Raw genomic sequence first — 18951 nt, 5'->3', positions numbered from 1 at the left:
TAATTTCACATACAAAAAGCAATTTAAAGATGCCACATTGCACTCTGGGAACTATTTTCTGACATGTCTAGAGACGACTCAATTAAGTCAGTTGCACTTTTCTGTCTCTTTTTTCAAGAAAACCCTCTTCATCACACCCGAAAACCTGCAGCAGCCGGGGCATTAAAGGTGTCAGCTCTCACTTTTTTTTTTTAACTTTCCCTCCACCAGCGAGAGCCTCTTTTGACTTGAGTGCCCTTGAGCAAACACTTCCTGAGGAATGACAGCTGGAGGCTGGTCATTATCAGATGAGGATAAATCAGGGGAGCAGCGGGGCGACAGCGAAAAACAAACACTGACAAGTGCCTGATGAGCACCCGCTTAATGGATGAAAGTGACCCGGATCTGAAGGTGGTTTTTAAGTGTAGCAACACCTTTTTTAATCAGCTGTTTTTAAATCAGAGAATAATTGTATTCTTTATGCACTTCTTCATTATCACAATACTGATTTGATCAGTTCTGATAGATTTTACTTTTTTTGGGAATGCAGCTGCTTTTTTCTTATTTTTTCCTTCTTTTTCTTTAAAGCATCCACTTATTCTCCTGGACAAAAGCTCTAGACGCAGCCATCGATCAGCCTCGGCCAATTCACAGCGCGAGAGGTTGACGTGTTCCGATAGCAGTCGAGATAATCTTGTTGGGAAAAGTCGACGGGGTCATTTATCTAAATCAGTGTCACGGAGCGCAGGTCGCGGCTCGCCAGGCCGCCCCTCCTGTCATGTGCGGCCGGGGAAGGTGGTGTGTTTACTCTCCGCATTCCTCCGAGCCCCCGCTGCTCTCTGAACTCCACCGATCCGATCTGAGACAAGCGCATACATCAGCAGGTCGCGGCTGCTTCCACTGCTGAGGATTTACGAGGGCGCGCGGCGGTGAAATATGACGTTTGGAGAAGGAAAGAAAAGTTTCTATACTGACATCCAACATCCAAAATAAACACTTAAATGACACTTTGTCACTCCAAAACTACATCTCCCATGTGTTATTAGGAGCCAGTCATACTGTTATTGTTATGATGCGTTCATGCGTCCAAGAGTTCCCCCCTAACAAACTTCCTAAAGGGCAAATCCCTCATGTAGTCTGAATTAGAAACAGACATTACGAGTAATTAGCACACCTGGAGGGCCCCCTTTTTCTTTTAATGGCAAGTTGTTGTGAATGGTGTGGATCACGGACTCGGCCCGCACTGGCACACCAGCACCACCAGCACCACCAGCACCACCCTCCACGGCTCCAAGCGAGCCAACACAGCACAACAGCAGCGACAACAATAAGAGAGGATGAGAAGTTGGACCTACAGTGTGCGCTCCGGCGGTGGTGCCACTCTCTGTGCGCCAGTCCGCTGATGCAGGCTTTCAGAGCCTTCTCCTGCAGCATGCAGGAGGACGGGCTGGACGTGTAGAAATCCAGCATCTGCCCGGGACTCACGGCCAGCACGTCCATGCAGTCAAACATGGTGACGGCGCGTCGCTCAACTAGTCTTGTGCGTTATGGATAAATATCACCGGCATAAGCGCACACAACTCCATCAAACTCCGCTGTTTCCCCCCTCCTCCGCCTCCTCCTCCTCCTTCTCCTCCTCCTCCTCTTCTTTTACTTCTTCTTCTTCTTGGCACAGCAGATTTGGCTCCTCTTGTTCTCCTTCGTCCCGCACCGGAATCATGAATTATTTCGGACCAAAAGGCTCCGCGTCTTCTCTAAACGCTCATTTGACATTTTCTCGCGCCGTGTCCGACCGGCGCGCGGCCACGGACGTGCGAACGGGACTCCGTCATAATAGTAATAATAATAATATCCCGACGTGTTTTCATTGAAGCGCACCGTCCCGGTAACCAGCAGCGGCAAAGCCCGCCTGAACCGGAGGAGCTTTTCTTTTTTTCTATTATCCCAAAAGGAAAAAAAAATAACACGGACGGCGTTTAAAAGCGCGTTCTCCTCTCCGATGACGAATGGGCTCTCCGTCCTGCCGTGCAGCTCAATTCCAAACTAGTTTTGCCACCGAGAATGAAAGATTGAATTGCCTAATATATGCGAGTGAACTTTGTGTGAACCCTTCCGAGGCTGCTGACCTTCAAATGACCCAGGCGGGCTGACATCACTGCAGCTCCGCAGCGCGGAACAAGGCGGAGAGAAGAAACGCAGGCGGACAAATAATAAAAGATCTTTTTTTTTTGTTCATTCTTGGAGAGAACAGAACACACGACCAGAGAAAAAAAATGTGAAAGGAGGCTTCTTTTATTTGAAGCTGAAGAACTGTTATGAAGGCTGCTGCTGATACATGGCCAATGTGTATGTATGTATATATATATATATATATATATATATATATATATATATATATATATATATAAAAAAAGTCTGTCAACTGCACACTCATTTAATTTTAAGGAAACATTATTTCCAAATTTTTGATGGAACTTTGCTTTTCCTTTTTTGCATTTATTTTTTTTAATTTATTTTTTTTACTAGAACATGTTTGCTCTCCACTAAAATGACACAAAGTCACATACAACGCGTTTTGCTGCAATAGATGGAGGGATATAATGCTGTACCATGGCTGTAATGCATTACAGTGTACAACTCAAACTGTATATAACCCGCTTGTTGACCTCTGTGCAATACGTTTGGACTCTAAACCGATGCGGAGCTATAAAGGCAACGAGACAAAATGTGACAGAATCACATGAGTCTGACTGCTAGTTATAACTATGAATGTTGCAATTAGAATATGACAACTGTCGAGTTTATCCGCAACTTTTCATGCCTCTTAAACCATCTTAATAAAACACTAGATCTGCACTGCAATTGTTTTTATAAGAAAAGTTCAAACAGCCACTTTAACCTGAATTTAGAATTTTGTGACGTTTAAAAGTAGTAATAACTTTGAGGTTATGCTTTTTATGAATATGGACCACAGTTTTTGAGGTACTTGTACATTTTCTGCCACTTTATACTTTAACGACACTACATTTCACAGTCTGGGCTGTGGCCAAAACCCCAAGATCATGCAGTTGGATCATGACCGTGATCTTTCAGACACAGACACACTTGGTTACATCATTGTTGCATAAGGCCATATACACCACACACTTGGACATTAGAGCAAAGTCCTGAATTTCAAAACAAAGTGGGTGTAGTCATTGATCCTTATTCTGATCGTCACACAAAACACACGGTTCATTCAAACACAATGACGTGTGTTGTGTTGTTACAGATTAAACTACCCAACAGCGTGTAAGCAGTTAAAAGTCAGCTCAGCTTCGACATAAAATGCCGCCACAACAACCCAGTAATATAACACTCTAAAAGCGGCCATTCTGCTGCTTAATGAGCACTTCCACTTTTCACTGTGTAATACAGTCTACTGATTATTGTTCCGTGTCTCTACTTGAGCCGAGGACTTTTACTTGTAACAGAGTATTTCTGTACTGCTACTTTTCCTCTGGTCTGAATACAAACATGTTAAAAATGAAAAACATATTTCTCTGAATGAAGTTCAGTACTTAAAATGCAGCACTTTTAAGGTTATAGTGGCAAATATATATATATAATAAAACGTAATTTATTTATTTTGTCTAAAAATATGGAAGCTCCAACTTATCGTCTCTCACATTCATAACTGTTTAAAAACTCCCAGTCCTGAGTTCAGTTGTAAAATAAAGAGATGACTAAAAGATCCAACTGATAATCTGCTTAACTCATCAAATGGGTTGTTTAGAATCACGATAAGGCCATAAGCATATGCATTATATGTTATTTGGGCTCAACGTACCCAGAAAGTCCTCTATTTTTTATTAAAAGGCAGTTTCATGATGGAGTCATATTATGTGTCTATATCTGATCAACATTAAAACCACTCTCTGCTCTCTTGGCTGCGGTAACATATTTATTAGCACTGCTGGTCTGAATGTGGCTGATAGCAACAGCTGTGACAATCACAATACTATAGCTCCTGAGGGATTTGCCTCGACATGGATTTACAACCAAATATATAGTAAATCAATCGGACTCTTAGAAATCCAAAGTAGCAGATTTGTCATTTTAATTTTGAGTAAAAGAACAGAAGTGAAAATAAATTCTTTAACAATGTATTATGCAAATGTAAAGATACATTTTAGCCTGTTTCACATATTCTCCCCTGAATATATTGTCTCTATTGTGATGCAACAGACTTTTCAACCACCCAGAGGTGCTTGTTGAATTTAGTTAAAGGCAGAGCAGGTAATTTGGAAAAACCACAGAGACTTTGAATGCATCAAAAAAGTCCCGCTCGAGATCGGCAGAGTGCACAATCAGGAAGTAAACATTGACTGACAGGCAGGCCGACCAATTATCTTCTCTGGCCTGACTTTTTTGATTTGACGGGTTTTTTACAGTCCTGCCACGGCCACAGATGGAATACATTATTGTTATTGTTGTTTTGTTTGAATAATGAAGTCACAGGAAAGTGAAAGTCAGCTGAATTCACACAAACACAGGCTCCACCATTTCATCACTTTCCTCAGGGCCGAGTCAGTAACGCGTGAATCACACTGTGATGCACTGATGAAATATGCCGGTTATAATCGCAGATTAATCATATCATCTTGTCATCAATTGTCCAGCAGCTTAAAAACCATCCAACCTCCTCAAATGCACATTATGGTAATCACATGATGCTCTGCTTATACTCATCCTCTTTTTACTGCTATTAATACAAAAGTATAAATCGACCTATAATGATGTTTATTGTGAACTCAGCACCCAACAGTATAATAAAGTAGGCTCGTTGAAATTTGCTCCATATTTAACAGCCGCCACATTTGTGATGATTTAACATAACATATGTGCGATGACGGCATAATGAGCAGTTGTTGGGTTACTCTGGTGGATTTGTAATGTTTGGATGTTTTGCTTCTGCTTATACTATAAGCACCCTGAGGCACCTGGGGACCTGGTGGTCAGTTCACACTTCAAGCACTGAGGGTCTTCACATTGCAAGTGCTGCTGGCCCTGGGGGCCATAGTGGTTAGCTTATGCCTGAAGGGCTGATGGGCCCAGGGTCCCTCGTGGTGAGATCCTGCTTTAAGTCCAAGGGCTCCATGATCCCAGTGGTCGGCTCACTCTTTCAACACCAAGGGTCTGTGGGCCCTCACACTGTATGCGCTGACAGGTCATGGGGGCCCAAGTGTCTCGGTCTCTGTTTTAATGCCTGTGTTGTTGATTTGTTAAACGCTTTGAGCTGCATTTTAACGTTATGAAAGGTGCCATATAAAAAAAAAAAAGTGTATTATTATTAACTAATGGCTGAGATCTGGGAATAAACTGTCACCAGATAGAGCGAGACAGACACACAACGCATGCCAGATAAAAGGAATGAGCTCAGTAGCCTTTCAAAGTGTTTTAAGACTTATCGGCAGTTTGTAGTATTTTGATCACAGTTTCGACAGTAATATGGTTTCTCTTACAAATAAGTGGTTTGGATCCATTTTTTCATATGACCCTTTTTAACCAATCGATTGAGCTGAAGAACAGTGAGGGAGCAGTATAACCAAAGTGTGATATTCACTTCTCTAACTGTCACATCAACAGTACGAGGGCCAAAGAGGTAAAAAGTAAACACCAGTATTTCACATAGGTAGCACATTTTTGACACTAGTCGACACATCTTGTTGTGAACGTATCTTGTGATACCTTACTGGGTCTGTAGGTTGTTGACAACTGTTTTAAATAGACTCGCTAAAGCAGGGATGGTCTTTTCATACATTTCAATTAGAGGAAATTTAGGATGGAGCATTTTTGAAGCCTTTACCTAAATGATTAGGGCCTAAACATTTAAAGATCTTAACCTCTGCTTCACCCTTTTACTAATCTGCTTTGACAGATTATGACCTGAACCTGCAGCTCCGCTGGCCTTAACGACAATTTGTAGCAAGTTTCTGCTTGTTGTTTAGCTTTTGGTTTCTGTTCACACTCACATCTCCGAAGATGTGGTTTTAAGATCCAGCAGTCAGCTGTTTCAGCAAAGAGTCCCTCTAAAAGTCCACTGTTCACTACATGCTTAGTTCCAAACATTCCAAACAAGCATTTAGCTGGTGAACATAGTGGAGGATTTAGTAATATGTTTTTTCGGCAGGAGTTGGTAGAGACCAAATCAGAGCTAGAAGAGAGTGAATTATAATGGCAGGTCACCCCCAAGTGGCCTAAAAAATTTTTCAAACTGATTACCTTCTCCTTATTTCCCCATTATTATTCTCTCTTCTAAAAAATAGTGCCTATTGATTTAAAAGATTGGGGGTCCAAAAATCCACAACTTCAATCCGATAATATCAGCATCGGCTTCAATATGAACATCATAAACCTACTTGAAAATTCCCAGATGCACACAAACACTTGTTATAGTGTTTGATGGAGCAAAGAAGGCAGTTTGAGAGGGAGAGGCGGCCTGAGCGTTGCACAGCACACTGATCCCCACGGAGCTCATGAATATTGCAGAAAGCCTACAGCAGAGCTGAAACAGGAACCCCTGGACCCCCCCGACACACACCAGCTGACCCCCTGCAGTTCAGCCGATGTAACAGTAACCCCTGGACACACACACACACACACGAGAACACACAACCCCGGTCAGTGCGGGTAATGAATACACCTGAAAATCCACCTGTAATTAGAAGGTGATAATGAACCCATCCATCAAGATAAGCCGCTTTTTGGCATCAGTGCTCCGCAGCTCATGGCCGCCGCTGCCAGAACTCACCAGGCTGTGACAATACACAGCGTAGCTGATCATTTAATAAGGCCGGGCAAAGCCTGACAGCTCCGAGGACGACACACGTGCAGCGGCTGCTATTTACGCTCCATACCGAGCGTCGACACAAGCAGCAAAGTGGATCACGTAACCGCCTAATCTGCAGCTTCAGGTACACTTTTAATTCCTCCATACGACAAACCCCTATTTCATATCATATTTCTGAGCGGAGCTGAATTTGGTCAGCCCCAATTCATCTGTGGGTCAAACCCCGTTCAAACAGCTATATTTAGTTACACTTGCACTTAGCCTATTGGTAATTTAATTGAAGCTGCGTGGCATCTATTTTCCACTCTGGCTGTGTATCATCCAAAGCGTGAGTTGGAATTATGCCTTTGTGCAGGCAACACGATACACAGAGTGAAATTGAAGATTAGGATTAATTTCGGTGTGTCTCATTAGCATAAAATCTTATATACCTTCCCATTTGGGAATGTTTTAAATCTTAAATTGAATTGCACAGATGTATGAGGTTTAAAAATGTGTGTCATCTGTTTGTGTAGAGTATATGTAGAGGTGTGGGCAGGCAGAGGATCAACATTATTCCTTTCAGGTTGTATATAAAGCATTGATTCATATTGTCACTTACAGCTAAAGATGAACCATCCATCAGTGGATCACTGCAAGCAGTTTAAAAAAAATTGCACCCACAAAAATGGACCTTCCAAAATAAAATTTTGTATCAAATGCACACATGCTATATTTATCCATCACAATGTCAAGAAAAATACACAAGAAAAAGAAAAACCTTATTCATAAGCTGCTGTATTATTCTGGTCCAGCTCTGTCATTCAAAGAGCATTTCCTCCTCTGGGCTCACTGAACGAAGCTGAGCCTGAAGAAGCAAAGATTATTTATCATTTGTTCATTGTTTTGGTAATAAAACGTATATTCCATCTTTCAGCAGAAAGACATATCCTCACTTCGACAAACAGTCATCCAAAAGTTTGAAAATGTTTTTGTATGCAGTGTGTTATATTTGCTGCCTGGACAAAAAGACAGAAAAAGTCAAATTTCCCCACATGGAAAAGACACTGCGAAGGATACACAAAGCAGGAAGTTTTACTTGAACTTAAACTTACGAGCTTGTCCTTGTGCTTTCAATCACATCTCACAGTCTTCATCAAAAGAAGAAGTGAAAGAGCAGAACGCAAAAAAACTAGAGAGTGGACCATGGTGGATATCATGGGACACGAAGAGAGGGGATCTTGGATCAGTATTTCTTATTTATTTTTTATAAAAATTATAATTAATTAAAAAACACAATAATACAAACACATTTACAGCACACATACTCATGAATACATCAAACTGGCAGCGTGAATCAAGAGATTGTTCCATAGCGCTAGTAGTGGTCAAAAACTTCATAGGGTACCTTTAAAGTCCAACTGATATTTAAAGACACCTTTAATACTGCACCGTCAACTCTTTCCACTGATTGTGTGTCTGTGTTTGGTTTAGCCACCGTCTGATAACAACATAGGAAGTCAGTTCCAGTCCAATTCACCAGCTCCCTGTGACCCCCCCTGACCCTGAGGGGAAGCTCAGTAAGTCCCCTTCCTTTTAGCCCTGCACAGGGCTCAGACAATAATACATTTCAACAAGAATAAAAACACACATTCAATGCTGTGAGTTGATCTGTTATGGACAGCTATTTCCCCCCCATAAACTATTATATTATTGTAAAATTGCAATTCAGGAAAAGCACACTGAAGGTCTTAAGCATAAAAGGTGACCTCATAAACCTCTTTTACAGCACTCCACACACTGTGACATGGGTTCACAATGGATGTACACAGAGCATTAGTACACGCATCAGGGTTGAGTAAATTGTGTTTAATACAATTGAAAGAGGATGAGATAATGCTCCGCCTACAGTAAACAACTGTGATGCAAGATACTGCAATTGCATTTTTTCTTGTCTTAGCTTTGGTTTGTCTTGATAAAAAAAAAAAAAAAAGCTTGGTCCCGCAAGAAGTCCATTTCCCCGTGTCCCTGTCCATGTCTATGGATCCATGGGCGATGCTGGAAGCCTGGCTAGGCCTCGTCAAAGACCGCTGCTTGGTCAGTGGGCCTACACTTCTAACTACAATGCTCAAGGTTCCCCTCTGGTGTCATTTGTGGACATGACAGAGACACCGTGTCAGTTTCCCTTCTTTACATGCTGTGTCTTTTTAAAATAATCCTCCATGTTCACAGGAAAGTTTGCAGACTTCCAACGTGGGTTCACTTGTGCCACAAAAGTAGTCAGTTAGTTATGGTTATGGTTTAGCCAACAAAAGTACATGGTCAGGTTTAGCCAACAAAAGTACATGGTCAGGTTTAGCCAACAAAAGTACATGGTCAGGTTTAGCCAACAAAAGTACTTGGTTACATTTAGCCAACAAAAGTACATGGTTAGGTTTAGACAACAAAAGTACTTGGTTAGGTTTAGCCAACAAAAGTACTTGGTTAGGTTTAGACAACAAAAGTACTTGGTTAGGTTTAGACAACAAAAGTACTTGGTTACGTTTATGCAACAAAAGTACTTGGTAGCGGTGCTACATAAGTACAGAAGCAGAAACAAAACTACAGTAAAATAAGTCAACACTGACTTAGTTTCCTGGGTGAAAGTCCTACATTGGTTTGACCCATCCCGACCTATGTCAGCTGATCTGACATCTACTAATGATGCAGATGGGTTTACATTGGGGTTAGTTCAGCCGTTGCATTGATTCGTTGGTCTGTCTGTCCAACACTTTGGCATTAAGGAGAATATGATATTGTGCAACGGTGAGATTGTAAATAAATTATGAATACTGAGGTCCCTAGCAGATGTTTTGGTGACCCCTTTTCTCTTTCTTCATTGCAGCTAAACCTTTTCATGAGACCACCTTAAACTCTCAACAGACTTGAAAACAACAAACTTTTAGATACGATTGCACTGCTGATTATAATGTAGACGGGATCGCAGAATCTAAAAACTAAAGAGAGGGCTAAAGAACTGCAGATGGACAACAACGAGCGAACCGAATCAACGAGAACTGGCTGCCAACAGAGTGCCAGCTGAAAGCGAGAGATTACACAGCATTCCACAATTTAAGATGTTTTCCTTCAACAGCTGGATTTTAGGTTCCTTGGCCCAAAACAAAATCTAATGCAATAGATTCTAAAACTTTCATTGTGTAAACGGTGTTATCAGGGACATTAATCACATGTTATTTTACTCCTATCAGGATTATTCAGGAAGAAAATGAGTGCCTCTAATGGGATTATAATATGCTGTAATCCAGAAAAATAGCCCTGAACTAAATTTAAGATGTCTACAATATAATAGTCCACGTTTTCTATTACTGAGGTTGTAAAAAGGAAAGCTGTGATGTGTAGCAGTCTAAACTGTGATGTGAACAATTACAGGTACTAAAGGGATGATCAAATGTTTTGAAACAGCAGAAGCAATGTTTTCAGTGTTCAGATAATTGTCCAAAATAATCCATTTATTGCACCAAAAGCTATTTGTGGAAATGACAAACAATGCAGCTATGCAATGTAATATAAATTGGTCGATAACTATATAAATCTATGAGTCTCGAGCTTTGGTTTATGTTTGTGTTTCCTTGTTGCTCACATGACCGTTTGAATGCCGTTGGGAGCTGCTTTCCAATCACATCAAGGTGGATGATTTCTATCCTCAGCTGTTTCCAGCAGGTCAAACTGCTGCCAGCTGTGTGAATCTCCAAATTCAGATGCAAATTATCTACGTAACGAGTGAATACGAGAGAAGACGACCAAAAAATGAGCAATTCATGAGGCTGTATCTGGGACGAGAAAGACTGTGTGAGGCGAGTGACATCCGTGTTGAAACAGCTTCACCGTATTCCAAACTGCATGTATGACCATACACATCGACACACTAACTTGCTTGTCAACTGTTATGAAAGGAGTGTGCAGGATCAGTTGTGGTTTCGGAGGGCTCATACAATCAGCTTCAAATATGCTGAACTGCTTCAAGTGCTCCATTTAAGAGAACGCAGCAAGCTGATGGGCGGTAGCAAAGTGTAGCGGAAAGGACAGGGTCACCTGTACTCAAACCTGTCCCCTTGTATCCATGCAAGGCTTGATCAAACCAAATATAACATTATTAAATTGTATTGGTAGTCATTTTTAGCTCAGCTAACCATGTCCTGATCACACCTCTGTACTTAAAGCAGAGACAAGATTGATATCAATCCTCATACTGTCGTGGTCCCTCAGTCCCAGTGTGCTCTTTACCCCGCCCTTGTATTTCTAATCCGGTCCCCTGTTTGTCCTCTCACTCTGTCTGTGTGTGTTTGTGTGGGCGTGGCTCTCCGTCTCACTCCTGCTGCCAATCTGCCTGCACACCTGAGACCCGTCCACCCATCAAGCTCCTGCACTATATAAAGACCAGCTCTCGCCTTCAGGTCGCCTGTGTGCTACTGGTGCCTCGGCCATGTCAAAGCTCTAGTTCAGGTGTTTCCTCCTCAATAACCTGAATCCAACTGTGTGTTTACCTGCGCCTCAGGTCCCTTTACCTTCCTGTGGTTTCTGCCTACCTGTCTCTCCTGCATGTTGTCTCTCTGCTTCCCATTCCCCGATCTAGCCACCTCTGCTTATCCTGCTAACACTCCCATCTCTCTGACGAAGTCTGAATTGTGTTTTTTGGGAGAAAAGAAAGTTTAGTTTTCAGAGCATATGGTGTGTTAGTCTGGGAAAGTATAGACAATATTAAATATTAACCTGTTCTTTTTAAGATGAAGTAGGTTTTACTGATGAAACGAAGCAGCGGTTGACAGCCAAGTGGTAGAAAAATGATGACAAAGAGATTATGTCCATGCATCTCTGCATCTATGCTCACAACAACGATGTTGGCGTGGTCATTATTAGCAGGTGTGATGTTACAGTGATCTGAGTTGAGCATGCTAATGTTTGCCCAGTAGCAGTAAACACAGAAAACAACATAGGCCGATGGGAATGTTTTTACTTTGCAGATCTTGGTCAGCGTCAAAGTGTCAGTCCACCCACCCAGTTTTCCCTCAAAACCACAAATGTCAACCTCATGATGGCGCTAGAGGAAACTGAAACGTCATTTGGATTCATCCCGCGGAGACCACAACCAGCTGCTAATGGGCGATCAATATGAGCCTCGCCGTCAGCTAAAGTACCTGTTCCCTCAGTGGCTGTAGGCAACCCCGAGGTTTTACGTGGCTAAGTGTAGCATTTTCATTTCTCATAGTTAAGACCACACTTCACATGAAGCTGTTAGTCCCAAGAATGTGAATCATGTAAAGCCAGGGAGCTTGTGTACATGCGGACAACTTCAGGGCTGGTGTGTTCTGGATCAGCTCAGATTGCACGTTGCCATCAGGCAGTTTAGTAAATCTGTTAATCTCATGTCGACTGGTGAGTCTGCAGGTTCTCATCTCCCACCACCGACATCCACCTGTGTTTCCTCCTGCTTCACTACGGCAGCATTGCATTGATCCCACCCTGCTTTCACTTCTTATGGCTTGAAGCTTCAGAGTTGAAAGAAAGCAGAGCATTACAAAGTACCAAAATACAATTTAGATCTACATTTACCTTCAGTTAATTAGTTGACCTACTGCTTGCCCCTGCTCTTTGTAGCCTCTGTTTGCTTTCAAGAGCAGGAAGACGAGAACGAGGATGTTATCACGAGAAGTCAGTAGGATGTATCATGTAGGGAAAATGAATATCTGTCCCACGTTTGATCACATCCCATACAGCCCCACAGCTGGTGCACCTAAAACTGCATTCAAGTCTCGTCATTTGTCCTCCGAACAGACGTCAAGATATTATTCTGCATAAGTGAAGGATTTAAACTGCTGGTGGGAAAAGTCAAGGGATTGACAAAGTCATTGATAATCTACAGTTGTACAAGTATGTCCATGTATGTTATTGTCATATTTAATCACATTGTTTCACAATGCATCCAATATTGCATCAGCCTCATAGCCACGTTATACTTTTCTTGACCCCTTTTTTTATAAATCAGAACGTGGTGGCTTTTATTCAAGTATCCAAGAATACATTAGGCCCCAATGAACTGATAGTAAAATGCTACACATAGCACCTCTTCATAAAAGACTCATAACTTGTCTCACACTCTGCAGTAGAAGTATGTGCTGCAGTTACATCGTAGACGTTTTGACAAGCAAAAAACTCTAAACAAAAGCCCAAACACATGTATGAATAAATTAATTTGGCTGCTGTGTGGAAGACATGGCTCAACAGATGTAATAAACCACCTCTGTCTCTCAGCTGCACAGTTAGGAGATTGAACTGGGCTGGGTTGAAGTTATAAGCACAAGCCTCCCGTGGTCATGACAGGGCATTTCAAGTCAAGTGCACATTATTGTCTGCTCAGTACAAGACAATAGCTAATAAACATTGACTGTGCGGGCTGATTGTGATTGGTTAAAGACGTGCACCGCTGGCCAGAGGTATGGGAGAGAGACCCATTACAAACTAGAAGGCAATAAAGTGAGCTCATTTACTCCTAACAGCTAAGTACCCTCAGCAATGGGTCCCCTGCTGGAAATTTGGGTCGATGGAGAAGCAGTAATTACACTTCTGTCTAAGTGTCTTAATGTGACTGCCTCCATTGTTTACTTTTCTGTCTCCTGCAAAACACTGGCTGACAGATCATTTTCATTTCCAATCAAATCTGCGAGTGTGTGTTGCCACATACATGTGCACAAGTGTGTGTGTGGGTGTTTTTTCCCCCTCCATATTGTATTGAAGATAATGCAATATAATGTCATCATCACTCTAACTCAATTTGTTTGTTCACTCTTCAGCAAAGGCTTTATTGGAAATGTGTAAATGGGTTTTTCTAATTTGTTTTTATTTATTTTTTAATATATACTTATTACTCATTACACCTCCTGTACTTTTAAAGACATCCGCTGTCAGACAGTCTTAACAGCATGACCAGAGCTGTGACATTAAGATCTCCCCCTGAACCTGACAGACTTCCCAGCATGCCTTTGCTATTGGTCAGTCCCAGTGTTACGGGCTCAGGTCTTAGGGGCTTTGCAGAACTGATAAAAGCAACATTTGAAACTGTGGTAAATTCAATAGAATCACCTCCATCGTGAATTTCCCCATCACAGTTATTAGTTATAAATAACAATAAAAGCTCATTTGTTCCCTGACCCTTCGCAAAACCCAACCCCTTTATTAGCTGCTGCTACTCCAAGGTTTTGGAGCTGGCATGGAGCCCACACTGTCACTCACTGTACTCTTTCCTGAAGAAATATCTAATTATTGGAAAAAGAGAAGCTGTTTTCACTATTACAATCATTAAAAAACAAAAGCAGCGTGTGTATACCTTCAGTAGCAATGACGGAGCATAGAAGTGCTAGTTAACGTGCATGTTAATGTTTTGCTAATGTTAGCTCCATGGGTTTTAACATAGAAACGTAAACTTTTAGAAATGTTTCCTTCCGACCTCTAGTACTAATGAGTAGCATACATGCCCCAGTCAAAATGTTTAACAATCACCAACTGGAAATCCACAGAACCAGCCTGAAAATGAGAAAAATCGAAAATAACTTCATGACAGTCTATGAAGCAGAGACATATAGTTGTTGAAACCTAGTCAGAGTTTGCCTATACTATCCTATGATCGTCCAGTCTGTGTTCCAGGGGCAGGACTTAGCGAAGGATGAATTGTAAAGAGTCCTCTGATCTCTAAAGGAATAAAGCAAACACATCGATCACATAAGTTACAGCGCACCATCCACCAAGGTCCAGTACGCAGGGGCAACAAGCTAAGTGTTGTAGACCAGATGTTTGTTATTTTCTAAACTCCCAACTCTTCCTTGTGTACGTTCCAAGGGCAGATGGGCTTTGCAATCCCTCTAGTATATTCTGGGTCTCCTCCTAGTTCGACTTGCCCAGAAAGCCTCCAATGGGAGGCATCTCAGAGGAATCCTTATCAGTTGCCCGTACCACGTCAACTGGCATTTCGACATTGAGAAGCAGCGGTTCTAGCTCTAGTTCCTTCCAGATTTCTGAGCTTCACCAAGACAGCTGCTACAGCAAGCAGTCGCTGTCAAATTTAATCTGAATATCAATTGTGAGTAAGACCTCGAGATACTATGGTCTCAGACTCCCACAATCCACTTTAAAGTTACCCAGCTACTGGTTTGCAGTAAGTAATGAAACAGGAGTCAATGATACAAAGCTGTGTCTAGAAATTAACTGTATGTAAATCAATACATACAACAGCAAAACATCACTGCAAAACCAAGCTTCCGTCACCACCTTTCATAAGAGTGCGCAAATATCCCTAATTCTTTCTGGTGTGACTGAGCACTCAGGCTAATGTACATCAGTATTTCTAAGGATAAGGAACGGTGTTTCTAGGATGACCAAGGACGTTAGCATCACACTGACCGTTCCCTTGACTACAAGCCAATGGGTTTTTTACCATAGGATTTTGCATTAAAACGGAGAAACAACATCTATTACAAAACCAAGTTGATATACTGATGGCACAGCAAGATGACTTGTTATGCGTGAATGCATTCGGTAGAAGTAAACGTCAGGCTATAGACAAACTACACGGTTGCTAGAGTGTAGATATAAACAATGGTCCTGTAAAAGCGGACCAGTCGGCACACTTTTTAAAAAATGTTTAAACTCTTCAAAATTCATTAATTTAGGTTTTTCAAGTCGTACAACATACGTTAAATTGCTCAAGTTTGTGTTAACCGTAGACCTTAATTGTGACTGAAAGCCCAATAATAAAAAAAAACATTGACTTGGAGACAAGGGACCTTGATAGATAATGGCTCCATGGAGGACAGACCCAGAACACACTAAAAGGAGTGCAAATCCTATCTAGCCTTGGAACAATTAGGGATTCCCCCATGAGGTGCTGGAGGTCGGTGGTAAGGAGGAGGACGTCTGGGCTACTTTGATAAGCTTGATGCCACTGTGACCAAGAACCAGATAAGCAGCACAAAAAGGGATGACCAGCAAAACCCTTTACAGAGACAGTACAGAAGACATATTACATTTAAGTTGGGGCTTCAGGTGGAAAAATAACTTTCAGACTTCCCTTTCATTTGCCTCAATTTAGACACAAAGGAGTCAAACACTTCTTTGAGGGACATACCAGATAGCAGGCGTCAAAAATGGAAAATGTATAAATCAGACATCTGTTAACAACAATTGCGTTTTATTACCTGATATCATCCTATTAGCACGATGACATCATTGGGCAGCTCCATTCCAAAACCGTTCAAATCTTTACATTATCTGATTTGCATGAACATTAAAAATCCACTACTACAATGGGGATAAGCGAAATATTAAAGTTGTTGTTAAATGACACTTAGACACTTTGTTTAACTGGTGTCAAATCCATCCGACGACCCAGATCAGTTCCCCATATACGAGGCTGCACTACAACGTCCTGCTAGTCCCCCTTTGCCTCTCACAGAAGAGTCAAAAGTCACACGGAGATCCTGGTCAAGGAGACATAAATATAGGTCTGACAAACTACTATCTTTTTTAGATATTTTTCTCTCAGTCTGTATCAGCAGACGGAGTTTGCTCAGTTGCCCGAGGGTTTGGCGTCAAAGAGTCAGACTGTGAGATGTATTTGAAAAGTGAATGTTGAGATTTGTTTTTGTGTTTTCTTCTCAAACTACTTTTTCCAAGGTGAAGGAAAACATTTTATTGACAAGCAAGCCATTTTGTAGTGTTTTTTGTGTTGTAGCTTTTCAGACTGAGATATGGCTTGAATCACTGGTGTGTTGCAATCAATTGACAACAATAGAGCGAGAAATTAAATATACATAGATAATGATGATGCAATTAGTGTAACTCATCCTTATTTCCTGGAAAATGGGACATGTCATACTTCTATACTTCTATAAATCTATCCAGAAAGGAAGGCGTACCGTTGGACCAAAGGGAAGTCATCGTGGCTGCGATAGCACCGCCTATTTGACAGCAAAATCAAATTTCTCCTCATCTCTCCTCACTAAAGCATCTCCTCAGCCCTCACCTCTTTAACCCGCCTGTAGTCTTCCCAGTCGTGGCCGTGATGAACTGTTGAGGCGGGAGCCTGGTGTTTGCAGTGAGGGGAGCTGCCCATCAGTCAGGCGGACTTCTCTGTAGCTCTGGGAGGGATTACCGGGCATTCAGGCAGCTTCACATGGTGAGCCACAGCCCGTCTGATCAGAGAGGCACTCGCCTATCTCCACACCTCGCCCCCTGGGCCCGTGATTTCACAGGGATTAGCACACACATTTGCCTAATCTCTCCCTCCACTCTCTTTCTATTGATGGCCATCTCTAACGTGCATGCACCGCCACTCATGGAAACGTGCTGAAGTGCAAAGACAATAATGTTTCATAAAGTAACCGTCAGAACATGTAATCTATAAATTGTGCAGGATACTAACTGTATACGTCTGTAAGGCAGCTGTCCAGTTAATTGTATTAAATTGAGTCCAGTTTTCTGTTGCCGGTCGCATGAAGCATCAAAAAGAAATAGTTCAACATTTTAGTAAGTACGTTTATTGACTTTCTTTCCGAGTGTGAGACGAGGAGATCGATATCCATCTCATGTCTGTGTGTTAAGTGCAAAGCTGGAGTCAGGACATTGTCAGCATAGTTTAACAAAGCTGAGACTCTTGCTCATAACACATCGTGACTCATTTGTCTTGTGTAAGTCATAGACAGGCAAAATATTTTTTACAATCAATTTGTGGGTGAAGGCTAGTTTATTTTGGAGATGTTTCTTAACTAACTGTGTGTGTGTGTGTGTGTGTGTGTGTGTGTGTGTGTGTGTGTGACCTCACAGTGAGCTTTGCCAAGTTTGAAATAATTTTGTCTCTACAGAAGTGTTTTTTTCTTCCTCCATAAAAACAAGTATTTGAAATGCAACATTGCTCACATCAGTCGTCTTCTTGCCTTTGCTGCTGCATTGCAGGATATCGTGGCGTGCTCCCGCCACCAACATCACATATGCAGGCGAGCTCAGTGGCTTCTTTTAAATCTCTTCTTAAAACTCACTTTTATCGATTAGCCTTCTCTTAATTTTGTTTTAATTTTGTTTTATCATTATTGTATGATTACTTTGTTGTGGGTGGGTGATTTTATAATTTTAAGTCCAATTTTATTTCTCAGGTGGTTTTATTATGTTGTTGCCAGGAAATTGCATTTGACCTGTTTTATTTCTGTCGTTATTGTACAGCACCTTGTAACTTGTTTTTGAAAGGTGCTATATAAATAAAGTTTATTATTATTATTATTATTATTATTATTATTATTATTATTATTATTATTATATAGACGCACCAGACCCTTCACATATTGATGCTCGGTCAGGACCCTCGGAGTCACAGGTGTGACACTTGCGCATCTAACTATGACCACATGGTTAATGTCGTAAACTAAGTAAAATGACAAACAACTTAACGAGTACGGAAACACACATTATGAAATACCTACACAACATTTTGGAACTTTGTTGAAAGTCCTGTGTTTGTTTTACTCCCCCATCCTGTGTGGGTTTTTGATATAACACTCCCGGGGCATCGAGGGCTGTGCTAAAGCATCGGTATTTGACGCCATGTAATGACAGCGAGCTGGACAAATTGCTGCATGCAATTTGCTCCATAGAGCTATTAGAGGTGTAAAACTCCACTGGGAACCATTAAAATGTGCACACGGCCCGTAACTGACAACTGAGACACTACACAGTTGAAGACACTTTAGGCTTTGCATTTTAACTCTGACATTTCCTAAAATGTTTTTCTGAGATGTTCCGTGACAAAAATCACTTTAAGAAAATGAAAACACCTGCTTCCTGAAACACACCAGCTGGTTCAGGTTCAGGTTCAGGTTCAGGTTGGTTCGTTAACTCCTTAAAACTTGACACGATGTAAGTGACGACATCTATAATTACATTCATAATAGCTCACTGTCTCATGGTTCACTGGGACACTTGGACAGAACAGAGCCATCCTTAATGTTCAATAACACGGCTGCAAGTCAAAATGGTATGAGGACATTTGTAGCAATCTATTGGTTTTACTCAACATTTTCTTTTTCCACATTCCCAGTGCACGTTCTTTTTCTCAATCAAAT

At 41.5% G+C, this 18951-nt stretch overlaps 1 protein-coding gene across 2 annotated transcripts in view; it reads right to left on the bottom strand.

The window, feature by feature from the left end:
• LOC311027974 (retinoic acid receptor beta-like) overlaps positions 1–18951 on the bottom strand; it is a 110659-nt gene that overhangs the window by 74413 nt on the left and 17295 nt on the right. The window contains exon 1 of one of the 2 annotated variants that reach the window (XM_084032207.1): positions 1335–1602. The exons of the other annotated variant lie outside the window; for it this stretch is intronic. Coding sequence (XP_083888333.1) covers positions 1335–1491 — 157 coding nt within the window. The 5' untranslated portion in view covers positions 1492–1602. Of the gene's footprint in view, positions 1–1334; positions 1603–18951 lie in introns of those variants that run through there. 2 annotated transcript variants of the gene reach the window in all.

The sequence above is a fragment of the Eutrigla gurnardus genome (genome assembly GCF_963514095.1).
Source record: "Eutrigla gurnardus genome assembly, chromosome: 17".
NCBI classification, from domain to species: domain Eukaryota; kingdom Metazoa; phylum Chordata; class Actinopteri; order Perciformes; family Triglidae; genus Eutrigla; species Eutrigla gurnardus.
This window is presented reverse-complemented; position numbering and strand designations above follow the sequence as displayed.